We start from the raw sequence: 14,493 nt of genomic DNA on the forward strand, positions 1-14,493 counted from the left end.
GGGAGGAAGGACGTGGAAGGGGGAGGCGGGGGTTCAGGATCCCGCGCCTCTTATGTTGGACTAAAAACCGGAAACGGACATTCCCGGACTCTGCAGAGGGATGAGCTGGACGTCTTTACTGTAACTCCACTGTAAACATCTGCACAATAAAGAACTTAGTTTGTAGAAGTTCGGAGTCAGCCTGTTTCCTCAGGAGCAACCACTGAGAGTCCTTACAGCTATTAAGCGATCCGATCTGGTTTACCTGCGAAGTGAACTGCTGGACCTCCTCCTCCAGTTCTTTCACCCTGGCCTCTCTCTCGGCCACCATCTGCTTGAGCTGCTCGATGAGGCAGTTTTGCTTCTGGACTTCCACGCTCAGCTGCTGCTCCAGGTTCTGGTGGGATTCCTTGGTCCTCTCGTCCTGCTGGCTCAGGTTCTTCAAGATGGCTTGCATCTCCTTCTGCTGGCTCTGTGGGAGCGGAAGAGGCATGGGGTTTGCACACATGCATCATGAAGGTGGCATTTGACCCCTAAAGGTACACCCTTGCGCAAATTAATTGAAACAAACAATGTAGTTTATGGTACAAAACTCACATATACATGTACAAAACTCACATATGAGTACAGGGGTAGGCAACCTAAGGCCTGTGGGCCAGGTGTGGCCCAATCGCCTTCTAAATCCGGGCCATGGACGGTCCAGGAATGAGCGTGTTTTTACATGAGTTGAATGTGTCCTTTTATTTAAAATGCATCTCTGGGTTATTTGTGGGGCCTGCCTGGTGTTTTTATACGAGTAGAATGTGTGCTTTTATTAAAAATGCATCTCTGAGTTATTTGTGCGGCGTAGGAATTTGTTCATTTAAAAATAAATAAATCAAAATATAGTCCAGCCCACCACATGGTCTGAGGGACGGTGGACTGGCCCATGGCTGAAAAAGGTTGCTGACCCCTGTATAAGTACATTAGTAATGGATATGACCTCTGCTATTTTTAAGCATCATTTGAACATGGTTTGGCATGGAGTCTACTAGTTTCAAACAGTCACTGTTGATTTTCGGATCCCTGTACCACACTTGAACCAGCGCCTGAATGAGCTTCTCCAGTCGTACAGTCTACAGCATGGAGGCGACTTTTGCAGAAACAGGTGAAACTCGAAAAATTAGAATATCGTGGAAAGGTTCATTTCTTTCAGTAATTCAACTTAAAAGGTGAAACTAATATATGAGATAGACTCATGACATGCAAAACGAGATATGTCAAGCCTTTATTTGTTATAATTGTGATGATTATGGCGTACAGCTGATGAGAACCCCAAATTAACAATCTCAACTTTGGGGTTCTCATCAGCTGTGCACCATAATCATCACAATTATAACAAGCAAAGGCTTGACATATCTCGCTTTGCGTGTCATGAGTTTATCTCATATATTAAACTCCAGTAGCTAATGAAAACAATTGCTTACATAAATGGACTTTTCCACGATATTCTAATTTTTCAGGTTTCACCTGTAGCCCACAAATTCTCAATGGGATTTACGTCCAGGGAATTCCCTGGCCAATCAAGTACCTGTATTTGCTGCTCTGTCATGAATTTCTTCACCGTTTTCGATGTGTGACAGGGGGATAAGTCCTGCTGCAATATCCCAGTACCGCCAGGATACCTGTTTTCCAGCTCTGGAATAACTCTCTTTCGTAGAACCTCAATATATTGTGTCGAGCGCATCATTCCTTCTATTGGCTGCAGGCTTCCGACACCATAAGGGACCGCCTCTCCTGGTATGTCCCGTGTAGAACCTTAAGGTCCTCAAATAATAATCTTTTGGAGGTCCCGAGCAACAAAGATGCTAGGTTGGCCTCAACTAGAGCCAGGGCCTTCTCAGTATTGGCCCCGACTTGGTGGAACAGTCTATCACAAGAGACCAGGGCCCTGCGGGATTTGGCATCTTTCCGTAGGGCCTGCAAGACGGAGCTGTTCCACCTGGCCTTTGGGTTAGCTTCTACTTGATATTTATGCTTCATTTTTTATTGGTGGGTTATTTAAAAATGAGACTGCAGTTTTAATTATTGAATTTTTAAATTTGTATTTTAATCTGTTATTTTAAATTGATCGTGTTTATGTTTATGCTGTGATTTTAATGAGTGTTAGCCGCCCTGAGCCCGGTTTTTGGCTGGGAAGGGTGGGGGTATGAATAAAAATTTATTATTATTATTATTATTATTATGATCAACTATGACTTTTTGAGTTTGTTTGAGTACAGGATTATGAGTAAGATAGAAAACGTGCTTTGTTTGAATTAATTTGCACAAGGGTGTACTTGCCAGAGGCCGGTACAGTTGACAGAGCAACACAAGGCTGAATTCTGTGCCGTACCCGAAAGGCATAAGCAACATGTACCTCTGGCACAAATTATTAACTTTATTAGGGGAAGCGCTATTATAGCGCAATGGAAGCGCATCTACTTTACATGCAGAAAGTCCACCTGTTTCAGGTAGGGCTGGGAATGTCACTCATCTGAAACCCTGGAGAGCTGGTGCCGGTCAGTGTGGACAACACAGAGATGGAAGGAAGGAGAGGTACGGACAAAATAAGAATGGCAGAGGAAACTGATGGAATAACGCAGAGATGGCGAAACTGACGGGGAAGATCAGAAACCAGGAAGCTCAAGTGTTTTAAAAAGACTGGAGTAAATTCTTAATTTATTTAAAAGACCACTGTAAACATTTGAAATGATTGGCAGGGATGTAATGACACTTGAGATGAGGAATTAACAAGGGTAACTGGATATATAACGGACAGAGGTAAAAGATGCAGAAAATTTAATCTTAAATATGGAACCCATGGAAGGAGGGAAGGGGGTCCGAAGGTTCAAAAGAACCTTTCACTTAAATGTTTGAAATGGTTAAAGTTTAAATGTACAAAACTGTGTAAAACCAGTGTGTGTATGTATGTGTATATATATCTATATCTATCTATCTATCTATCTATCTATCTATCTATAAATAAAATACTGAGCTAGATGGACCAAGGGATCTGACATGGTATAAAGCAAGCTAAGGTCATATTTTAATTTGTATTCTTTAATATGTTAAACGTGCCAGAACGAAAATTGCTTCGGAAACAGGCATACCCTTTGACTTTCAGCTCTTGTCAATTAATGAGCTGAAGTGTTTAGTTGGCGAGCCTACCAATTAGCTTGATTAAATTGGCAGTAGATAGGGCACAAATGCACGTGTACAAACACCTGGCCTGCTTCTGTATGATATTTATTATTATTATTATTATTATTATTATTATTATTATTATTATTATTATTATTAAAATTTGTTAGTCGCTTTATCTTGCCCAGGAAAGCCCAAAGCGAATAGCAGCAATTCCAGAATCCTAAAACTGTAGAGTTGGAAGGGACCACGAGGGCCATCTAGTCCAACCCCCTGCAATGCAAGAATCTTTTGCCCAATGTGGGGCTCGAACCCACAACCCTGAGATCAAGAGTCTCACGCTCTACCGACTGAGCTACGCAGATACCGGTAGCATTTGGGAAGTTGAAATAGCCTTGAGCAGCAGCCGTTGCCGAACCCCTCGGGTGTGGAACAGCCAGATCGTACCAGCAAAGCGTCAACGAGTTCGTCATCGTGCTTCCCTTTGTCCAGCAGGGTCGAGATCTGCTCCTTCAGGGTTTTCACTTCGTGAGACAAGACTTTGTTGCGAGCTTTGGATCCGTCCAACTTCTTTTTCAGCTCTTCGTAATCCTTCAGGAGGGTGTTATGTTCCCCTGTAAGTTTCTGCAATTAAGCAGATAAAAGAAAGTCAGACTTGACGTGGTTAGGGAATTTATTTGCCCTATTTTTCTGTGTATAAGACACCCCCATGTATAAGACGGCCCCTGTTTTATGAGCCCAAAATTAAGAAATAAATATTTTAAACACCAAACAGAACAACTTTGATATTTTATTAAATGTTCAAAACACCGGTATATTTAGTACCATATATTTAAACATCAAACAGTGAGGCGAGCTGCATAATGGCGGCTGCTCCTGTCAGCTCAGTGCAACTCCACCGTAGCTGCGGCCCCAGCTCTCCCGCCTGTGTGTTGCACTTTTGTCTCAGTATTTACAGTATGTACCGTATTTACTTGCCGACAAAGGTCCGTATAGTTCAAGCTATGGTTTTCCCAGTAGTGATGTATGGAAGTGAGAGCTGGACCATAAAGAAGGCTGATCGCCGTAGAATTGATGCTTTTGAATTATGGTGCTGGAGGAGACTCTCGAGAGTCCCATGGACTGCAAGAAGATCAAACCTATCCATTCTTAAAGAAATCAGCCCCGAGTGCTCACTGGAAGGACAGATTCTGAAGCTGAGGCTCCAGTACTTTGGCCACCTCATGAGAAGAGAAGACTCCCTGGAAAAGACCCTGATGTTGGGAAAGATGGAGGGCACAAGGAGAAGGGGACGACAGAGGATGAGATGGCTGGACAGTGTTCTTGAAGCTACTAACATGAATCTGACCAAACTGCGGGAGGCAGTGGAAGACAGGAGTGCCTGGCGTGCTCTGGTCCATGGGGTCACGAAGAGTCGGACACGACTGAATGACGACGACCGTATTTACTCCACGAGCACCGGCAGATGCGAACGCTGATCGAGGAGCTGCGACTGCCAGAGCGGCCTGAGTGAGTGCGCTTTGGGAATGTGGGGTCTGGGTAGCCAGGGGGTGGCTGAGGGAACTGGGTGGAAGGGACAATGTCCAGAGTGGGGGCTTCTGGGGGGGGGGAGTGTACCAGACCAGGGTTTGCCGTGAGGCCAATAGTGAGGAGAGGCTGGGGGGGGGGAAGAATATGGATGGCGGCATGTATTTATTTATATATTTAATTGCAATATTCCATCTATAAGACGACCCCCAATTTTAAACTTTAAAAAAAATTGGTGGAGGGGGGAATATCATCTTATACACAGAAGAATACGGTATGTATCATGTATCCCACCTATTTTTCTAAGGAGCTTGAGGTGGCATATATCATAGAATAATAATATCGTAGAGTCGGAAGGGACCCCCAAGGGTCATCCAGTCCAACCCCCCTGCAATACAGGAATCTCAGCTAAAGCATCCATAGAATCATAGAATCCTAGAGTTGGAAGAGACCACCAGGGCCATCCAGTCCAACCCCCGCCAAGCAGGAAACACCATCAAAGCATTCCTGACAGGTGGCTGTCAAGCCTCTGCTTAAAGACCTCCAAAGAAGGAGACTCCACCACACTCCTTGGTAGCAAATTCCACTGTCCAACAGCTCTCACTGTCAGGAAGTTCTTCCTAATGTTTAGGTGGAATCTTCTTTCTTGTAGTTTGAATCCATTGCCCCGTGTCCGCTTCTCTGGAGCAGCAGAAAACAACCTTTCTCCCTCCTCTATATGACACCCTTTTATATATTTGAACATGGCCTGATGTCCATGACAGATGGCCATCCAAGCTCTGCTTTAAAACCTCTGTGGAAGTCTGCAATCTCAACGTAAAAACCTTGTGAGGTCGGTTAGGCTGAGAATGAGGGCCTGGTGAGGGACCACAGGCTATGGTTGAATCAGAGAGCAATGGGACCCTGTGTCCTTAAATCCAGTGGTGTTTGTCTCAAAAACAAACAAAAAGAAGAAGAAGAAGAAGAAGAAGAAGAAGAAGAAGAAGAAGAAGGAGAAGGAGAGTTTGGATTTGATATCCTGCTTTATCACTACCCGAAGGAGTCTCAAAGCTGCCAACATTCTCCTTTCCCTTCCTCCCCCACAACAAACACTCTGTGAGGTGAGTGGGGATGAGAAACTTCAGAGAAGTGTGACTAGCCCAAGGTCACCCAGCAGCTGCATGTGGAGGAGCGGAGACGCGAACCCGGTTCACCAGATTACGAGTCTACTGCTCTTAACCACTATGCCACTACACTAGCCCATTCTACACCCTTCTACTATAGACTGACTTGTCATAGCTATCTAGGCCAGGCTTTCCCCCAACCTGGTGTTCTCCAGATAGATAGATAGATAGATAGATAGATATAGAGATGATAGATAGATAGATAGAAAGATGATAGATAGATAGATAGATAGATAGATAGATAGATAGATAGATAGATAGATACAGAGATGATAGATGATAGATAGATAGATAGATAGATAGAGGAAGAAGAAGAAGAGTTTGGATTTGATATCCCGCTTTATCACTACCTGAAGGAGTCTCAAAGCGGCTCACATTCTCCTTTCCCTTTCTCCCCCACAACAAACACCCTGTGAGGTGAGTGGGGCTGAGAGACTTCAGAGAAGTGTGACTAGCCCAAGGTCACCCAGCAGCTGCATGTGGAGGAGTGGAGACGCGAACCCGGTTCTCCGGATTACAAGTCTACCGCTCTTAACCACTACACCACACTGGCTCCCAAAGCAATCAGGAAGCCCAGGCCTCAGATCCCAGATCCCCTGCCTCCTGCAAAAGGGTTCCCAGCCTTACATCCTCACCTCTAGCGTTTCTTTCTTTTCTTTTTCCAAGTTACGAATCCTCTGCAGGTTCTTTTTTTGGGCAGATGTCTTCCTCGAGTCCGCCACGCTTACAGCCTCTTCCTCAGTGCTGCTCTCGGACAACCGGTTTCTGGTGTGGCCCAGCTGGCTCTCTAGTTCCCGGACCTGAGGAGGGAGTGGGAAATGCGCACCATTGCAAAGTGTCGCTTAGCTGTGTAAAAACTGATCCACTTATTAATTCATTAAAAAAAATATTTTAGATAACGCTGTTTCATTGGGGGGGGGGATCAAAATGGTTTGCAACAAAAACACAGTAAAAAGAGTATAAAGGCAGTTAAAAACAGGCATCAATTAACCATGGGTGTAGCCAGAATTTATGTTCGGGGGGGGGGGGGCGGACACCCACCTGCCATCAGCCTCTGTCTGGCAGATTCAGAATGAAACGTCTCAACAACAGTTGTTTAAATTACGTTCTTTTGACCCCAAGAGTTCAGAAAATCTTTCTAAAATTTCTACTTTTAGCTAAGTATTTTTATTTATTTACTTGATTTGGAGGGGGGAAGCTGCCCCCCCCGGCTACACCCATGCAATTAACAATCAAGGAAGGATGTATTCTTCATTGCCTGCATAGGTCTGGCGGAATAGAAAAGCTTTCAGCAGGTGTTTAAAAGTTGGCACGGAAGGCGCCTGCTGAATCTCTAGTGGCGGAGAGTTCCACAGGACTGGGCCGATGACAGTTCCTTGTCATTATCAAGTCAGCCTTGCCAACTCGGGGAATGAAAATGGCAGTATGGTATCTAAGATGCAGATAGCAAGCTGGCAAATAACCTGCTCTCTTGGGTGGATTATAAATTGACCCCAGACAGCAAAATGGTGACTCATAGACCATTTCCATGGAGCTGATCTACAGTAGCCTATAGACTTGCTCAGTCCAAATTGAGACTCAAGGTTTATCTGTCAGTTCATTGCCTGTGCTAAGTCAGCTCAGTTTGAGATCTCTTCCATGCCCATCAGAAAGGTTATGATTTATTTACATTCTGCTTTTCAGCCAAAAAAGCCACCCAAAGGTGGCTAACATACAACAGAAATGCAAATACAGGCATACCAATGCAAATACAATACAATACAATAAAAATCATGCTAAATCTTCATGCAGTGGTACCTTGGTTCTCAAACCTAATCCGTTCCGGAAGTCTGTTCCAGAAACCAAAGCGTTCCAAAACCAAGGCGCGCTTTCCCATAGAAAGTACTGCAAAATGGATTAATCCGTAACAGGCTTTTAAAAACAACCCCCAAAACAGCAATTTAATATGAATTTTACTATCTAGTGAGACCGCTGAACTGGGTTCCACACAGTCACAAAAACAAATGAACCAAAAAAACCCCAAAACAAAAAAGCAAAATAAATAGTGTTGTAACGTGGGGATCGTGATTCAGCAAGCGATTTCAGCTCTGACATAGCAGGCAGGAGACAGCTTCTTCACGTAGCATGCTTTATTCAGGCAAACAAGACTGGGGAACTGAGGAGAGGGGTGCTACATTTATAGGGACAGAAAGACTGGCTAGAAAGGATACATTTTGGAGGGAACAATCTCAAGCAATCACAAAGCTGCCTTTTGGTGGGAACCAATAAGACTGAGGATCCAAATGCAGCAACTTGAATGAACCAATGGTAGCTGTTCCTTCTGGAACAGGAAGGCAGTTACTTTCCCCTAATGTGAATACAGATATTATAACCCTTGAATCAATACACAACAAATAGCAAAAACAAAAGCGCCAAATATAAGCTCCAAATATCATCTCCGTTTGCTCGGGACCTCAGCGTAGCACTCAAAACGGGAGTGTGGCACTCAAATCGGAAGTGCGGCACTCCAAAGGAGCATGTTCGGCTTCCGAAAAAAGTTCCCAAACCGGAACACTTACTTCTGGGTTTGCAGCGTTCGGGTTCTGAGTTGTTTGACAACTAAGCCGCTCGAGAACCAAGGTACCACTGTATTTCAAAATGCATTCATTTCCCTGCCAAACAGGCAACCAATTATTCCTCTTAAGTGGCAGGGGCTTGCAGCAAAAAATAAATAAAAATAAAAGTCAGGACGTTCAGTGGTTGCTCACGAGAAATCAGGCGAACACAGAACTTCTAAAAACTAAGTTCTTTATTGTGCAGTTATTTACAGTGGAGCAAAAGTTCAAACGTCCATCTCACTCCTCCGCAGAGTCCGGGAATGAACCCTTCCGGTTCTTGGTCCAGCAAAAAAGGCGCGGGATTCTAAACCCCCGCCTCCCCCTTCCACGTCTTTCCTGTCTGCGAACTCGGGGCGCGGGAAGCTGTCCCTGTTCCCTGCTTTCCCCTTGGTGCTCAGGCTCTGCGATCCCTTCACAGCCCCTGCGCCGACTTCCTGCCTCCAACTCCCCCTCCCCACTGGAGGAATGATCGCTTCCTCCTGAGGAGGGGGATGACAAACTGGTGAACAACGGGGGTGGTTTCCTGTACTGCAAACTGTCCTGGGATGCTACCCGCCGTGGGGAGGGGGGTTTCCTGACAATAAAAATAAAAAAATCACTGAAGCAGAATGTAACGGAAGCAGTCAGCTGTATGTCAGTGTTGACATGGGAGGAGTGCGAAAGGGGTGGGAGGGGTCCCACTAAGAATCCGATCAGCAAGCATAGGAATAGAAGGATCTGTCTTGGTCCACCTGGTGTAACAGTATTTACAACAGGCACCTGCTCTCCAGAGTTTCGGAGGAGGGTGCCTCTCAGACCTACCTGGAGATGCCAGGGATCGAACCGGGAAGTTTTTGAATGCAAGGCATGTACTCTGCAACCCTGCTAATCGACTGACAACGGACCAGAGCTGCGTGTGCAAATGGCCTGCTGAAATTCTGCAATAATCGGTCCGACTCTGCCATGCAACGTTCGGAAGAGCGGGGAAAACAAAGACCATCGACTCACTTTCCCTTGCAGGACCAGAATCTGCTGAGCGCGCCCACGCCAGGTGCCAGGGGTGGACAACAGATTTTGAATGTTGACGTCCTCTCCAACTTCACTGGCTAAAAGCTGAAAACCAGATACAGAACATGATTTTGTCGTGGAAAATCTTTTGTGCTGAAGGTTTCGATTTATGATTTATTTTATTTAACCTTTTTAAAAATCTTGCTCTTCAGTGAAATAAAGGTCCTCGAAGCAGCCTAAAAATATTGTGTGTGTGTGTGTGTGTGTGTGTGTGTGTGTGTGTGTGTGTGTAAAGGACAGTCCCTGCTATCAGGCTTACAATAAAATAAACGACACAAAAGGAAAATGGACTGGGCAGGAGGAGGAAATAAGCAAACCCAGGTTCAAGTTCTTAGCTAATGTGTTGCAGAAAGTGCCTTTTCCAAAATCTTTCTTAAGACCGTAAGAGGGGCCCAAATTAGCTTCTGGCTCCATGTTTTTAAAGATTATTATTTATACTCCATTTTTCTGTTAAAATACAGTGGTGCCCCGCTAGACGAAAATAATTCGTTCTACGAATTTTTTCGTCTAGCGGTTTTTTCGTCTAGCGAAGCGGCAATGACAGCCGCGTTCCGCTAAACGGGAAAAAAAGATGAAAATTTTTCGTCTTGCGAAGCAGCCCCATTGACTTTTTCGTCTTGCGGGGCAGCTTCCGCTAGACGAATGCCGTTCGTCTAGCGAGTTTTTCGTCTGGCGAGGCATTCGTCTAGCGGGGCACCACTGTAATTGAAGTGGCATTTCCACACAGGTGTTTTGTGAGTCGTTTTGCCGGGCTGCTGCATACAACTCAGAAACACGGCAGAGGCAAAGCCACTCCAGAAAAATCTAAAGTACCCGCTGTCCTAGAACAGCTGTTCTGTTTCTTCAACTCCTGCTGCCACATATGTCACTAAACCAGCCCAGGACACCTCCCATGTTCAAGGAGAGGACAACTAATATGGGCAGATAATGTATAACCTGAAAGTGACCTTAGGGGTGGGTCAATGGGGGTGACCTCACTGATCTGAATTGCTTGTTGGATGACCGTAACTGTTAGGCCCAAGCATCATGGACATCTCTAGTGGGGGAAAGCAATGGGATGCTTAGAGTTATGGAATCTCTACACATCAGATCAATACTTTCTGCACTAAGAAACGCAAACTAACAGAAGATCCTACCTTCTGCGTCATCTTCAGTTCCTGCTTTGTGGTCTGGAGCTGGTTGCGAAATTCAGACACTTTGATGTTGGCTGCTGTTAACTTTTCCTGCAAGGCTTTCATCTCTGGGCTCTCGAGATTCAAGAGAAAGGGGTGTTTTTCGATTAGTACGGATAAAGAACAAATGGCACGTTACAAGGCATTGTTTATTTACAGTTGTACCCTGGATCCCAAACACCTTGCGAGTCGAACGTTTTAGCTCCCGAACACCGCAAACCCGGAAGTGAGTGTTCCGGTGTGCCAACGTTCTTTGGAACCCGAACGTCTGACGCAACTTCCGCCGCTTCCGATTGGCTGCAGAAGCGTTTTCGGAATGGATTCTGTTCCGACTTCCGAGGTACCACTCTATTTACATTTATACACCACCAATTATATGGAGATCCACCACGAGAGGCGGAGGAGTCTCCCTCCTCGGAGGTTTTCAAGCAGAGGTTGGATGGCCACCTGTCATGGATGCTTTAGCTGAGATTCCTGCATTGCAGGGGGTTGGACTAAATGACCCTTGGGGTCCCTTCCGACTCTAAGGTTCTATGATTCTATCTCAAGGCAGTTCACAAGATATAAACACAAAATAAATAGTTAAATAAAAAACAAAACAAAACAGCAGTAGGATATTCAAGGGACGCGGGTGGCGCTGTGGGTTAAACCAGAGCCTAGGGCTTGCTGATCAGAAGGTCGGCGGTTTGAATCCCCGCGACAGGGTAAGCTCCCGTTGCTCGGTCCCTGCTCCTGCCCACCTAGCAGTTCGAAAGCACGTCAAAGTGCAAGTAGATAAATAGGTACCGCTCTGGCGGGAAGGTAAACGGCATTTCCATGCGCTGCTCTCCTTCGCCAGAAGCGGCTTAGTCATGCTGGCCACATGACCCAGAAGCTGTCTGCGGACAAACTCCTGCTCCCTCGGCCTATAGAGCGAGATGAGCGCTGCAATCACAGAGTTGGACATGACTGGACCTAATGGTCAGGTGTCCCTTTACCTTTACCTTTAGCATATTCATGAGCCAAAGGCCTGGTTGAAGAGGAACGTTATTACAGCTCAAGGTCACATTCCAGCCGGGGGGAAACGCTCAAGGAGAGCGGGAAGTAAAGTCAGTGAGGGGGTGGGGCTTGGGGAAGGGGGTGTGGTCTGGGGAGAAGCCCAAAGGCCAGGTAAGGACATACGGTAGGAAGTTGCCACATATCAAGCCAGTCCATGTAGCTCAGTACTGTCCACACTGACTGGCAGCAGCTCTCCAGAATTTCAGGCAGGGTTTTCTCCTAAACCTACCTGGAGATGCCAGCAGGGATTGAACCTGGGACCATCTGCTTGCAAGGCAGATGCTCTTCCACTGAGATGCCTGGAGGGCTGAATTGGATCCCCCAATCCTGCTTTAAAAGCCTTTTCGTTACTACGTTGAGAACATAGAGTGATTTATTCTTACCAGAGGCACTTCCAAAGTGGGATAGAACTTTATTTATGTATGCCACAACAGCAGCAAGAATTTTAATAGCTAAAAACTGGAAGACAGAAGAAATACCAACGATTGAAGAGTGGCAAACGAAAATGATGGACTCTAGGGACTATGAGATGACCGGGAAACTTCGTGACCAGAGGGACGACGCGGTGGAAGAAGAATGGAAGAAATTTAAATTGTATCTTTAAAATTATTGTATGATTGAAAATTTGATATAATTTGGAGGAAAAACTAGACTGTAGATTTAGAGTTTCATTAAGTGTTTAGGAAGTGTGAGAGAATGAGTAATGATAATAGGTAAGATTAAGGACTTTGCATAGTGGAATAAGTTTTTTTTAAAAAGATGAATAGGGAATTACTAAAGATGATCGACAAAGAACGCAGGAAGGGGAGATGAGAGGAAGTCAAGATACAATGTTAAGAATAGAAGTTAGTGTTTTTTTTGTAGGTTTGTTTATTTGTATGGTTATACTGTTTTTGTATTTGTTTGTTTCTGTTGATTGTTGTTTTCACAAAATTTAATAAATATATTATTAAAAAAATAAAAAAATAAAAGCCTTATCGTTACTACGTTGAGAACATAGAGTGATTCATTCTTACCAGAGGCACTTCCGTTGCCTTACGAGTAGGCTGACTGTCTTTCTCCTCAAGTGACTGGGGCTTGAGAGCTGACATTTGTAACTGGAATATGCACAAACACATATATACACTCAATTAGATAAATGCCAGATTTACAGTGCAACTGCAAAGCAGACATGAGAATGAAATTTACTGGATGTCGGCAGCTGCCAGAACCTCAATTGCATGCCTCAAGGTGGAAAAACCCAGCTATGGCTCCCCATTATCTCATACACAGCCCAAAAAGACGACAAAAATCCACCAACAGTATACGAATCAATATGGCTAACCTGATCCAAAACACCCACCCACCCCACTCACACACGAAAACAAAGCTCATCACAGCCAACCACAAATGAACAAGCACACCCTAGGCCAGTGGTGGCGAACCTTTTAGAGACCGAGTGCCCAAACTGCAACCCAAAACCCACTTATTTATCTCAAAGTGCCAACATGGCAATTCAACCTGAATACTGAGGTTTTAGTTTAGAAAAAAAAAACAAGTCCTACATTAACATCTTTTGCCTTAAAAGAAAAACAAAACAACAGAGCTTTCAATGATGCAAACAACTTTTTATTGAAAGCTAAAAGTTTGCATTATCCTTGTTTGGGAAATCACGAGAAAGGGAATTACTCCCAGACAACATGGCCGTTTTGACAATTTCCCTTCAAGAAACTCTTCTTTGGGAGATTTCAGAGCAGAAGCTGAATGGCCATCTGCCCCGGATGCTGTCGTTGAGATCCCTGCATCGCAGGACTTGGAGGACCCTCGGGTTCCCTTCCAACTCCCCACAATCCTATGATTCGATGGCTAGCCCACTTCTCGAGCCCCTCGTGCGGGAGGGAGGGAGAGAGCAAAACGCCACCCGGCTTACTGGCAGTTCTGCACCGAGGTGCTTTAAGACAGCGGAGTGGAACAGTCACGTCTCTGCTGCAGCCCGCATGCGTGGCTCTACTCGGTGCACGTGCCGCCCCTACAAACTGCTGGGGCGACGGCATGCGTGCCCACAGAGAGGGCTCTAAGTGCCCCCTCTGGCACGCATGCCATAGGTTCGCCACCACTGCCCTAGGCCAACCCCAACCTCTCTCACCACCAAAGAAACACAAGCGAGTAGCAGAGAACCTGCACAAGCGACGCTGACATAAAACCCCACACATATATTAAGTAAAATAGAAACATCGCCCCCTGCCCCTGCCCCACTCACCTCTCCCCACCTCCACCCCTTCCCCCTTTTCTTCCTAATGTAACACTAATGTCTCAACAAATGAAACAGATCTGTAAAAATGTTACTTGGAAAAGAAAAAAGAAAAAAGACACTGCTCATACTTTTGTAAACCAATGATTTTTTAAAAATAAAAATACATTTAGAAAAAAGATGGAAAAACTTACAGGACTTGCAACTTTTGCTTGGGTATAAAAATATGTGGAGTTTAGATTGGCCGAAAACAGAACTAATAAATTACATGCTGCCAAAGGCTTGGAAGACCCCCCCAAAACTCAAAAATATAAATATAAATACTTGTATCCCGTCCATCTGACTGGGTTGCCCTAGCCACAATTTTATGCTGTTTGGTGGGGTTTTATCTTGTATACAACAAATAAAGGTAGGTAGCCGTGTTGGTCTGCTGTAGTCAAAACAAAATAAAAAATTTGAAAAACCCTTCCAGTAGCACCTTAGTGACCAACTAAGTTTGTTATTGGTATGAGCTCTCACTATATACAGGTGAAACTCAAAAAATTAGAATATCGTGGAAAGGTTCATTTCTTTCAATA

General features: G+C 44.9%; 1 protein-coding gene across 1 annotated transcript in view; it reads right to left on the minus strand.

Moving 5' to 3' along the window:
• CCDC13 (coiled-coil domain containing 13) overlaps positions 1 to 14,493 on the minus strand; it is a 41,294-nt gene that overhangs the window by 20,338 nt on the left and 6,463 nt on the right. The window contains exons 5-10 of the mRNA XM_033166004.1: positions 12,702 to 12,782; positions 10,612 to 10,722; positions 9,416 to 9,520; positions 6,467 to 6,631; positions 3,589 to 3,765; positions 245 to 451 (exon numbers count right to left, since the gene is read on the minus strand). Coding sequence (XP_033021895.1) covers positions 245 to 451; positions 3,589 to 3,765; positions 6,467 to 6,631; positions 9,416 to 9,520; positions 10,612 to 10,722; positions 12,702 to 12,782 — 846 coding nt within the window. The remainder of the gene's footprint in view (positions 1 to 244; positions 452 to 3,588; positions 3,766 to 6,466; positions 6,632 to 9,415; positions 9,521 to 10,611; positions 10,723 to 12,701; positions 12,783 to 14,493) is intronic.

The sequence above is a fragment of the Lacerta agilis genome, chromosome 12, assembly GCF_009819535.1.
Source record: "Lacerta agilis isolate rLacAgi1 chromosome 12, rLacAgi1.pri, whole genome shotgun sequence".
Taxonomy (NCBI): domain Eukaryota; kingdom Metazoa; phylum Chordata; class Lepidosauria; order Squamata; family Lacertidae; genus Lacerta; species Lacerta agilis.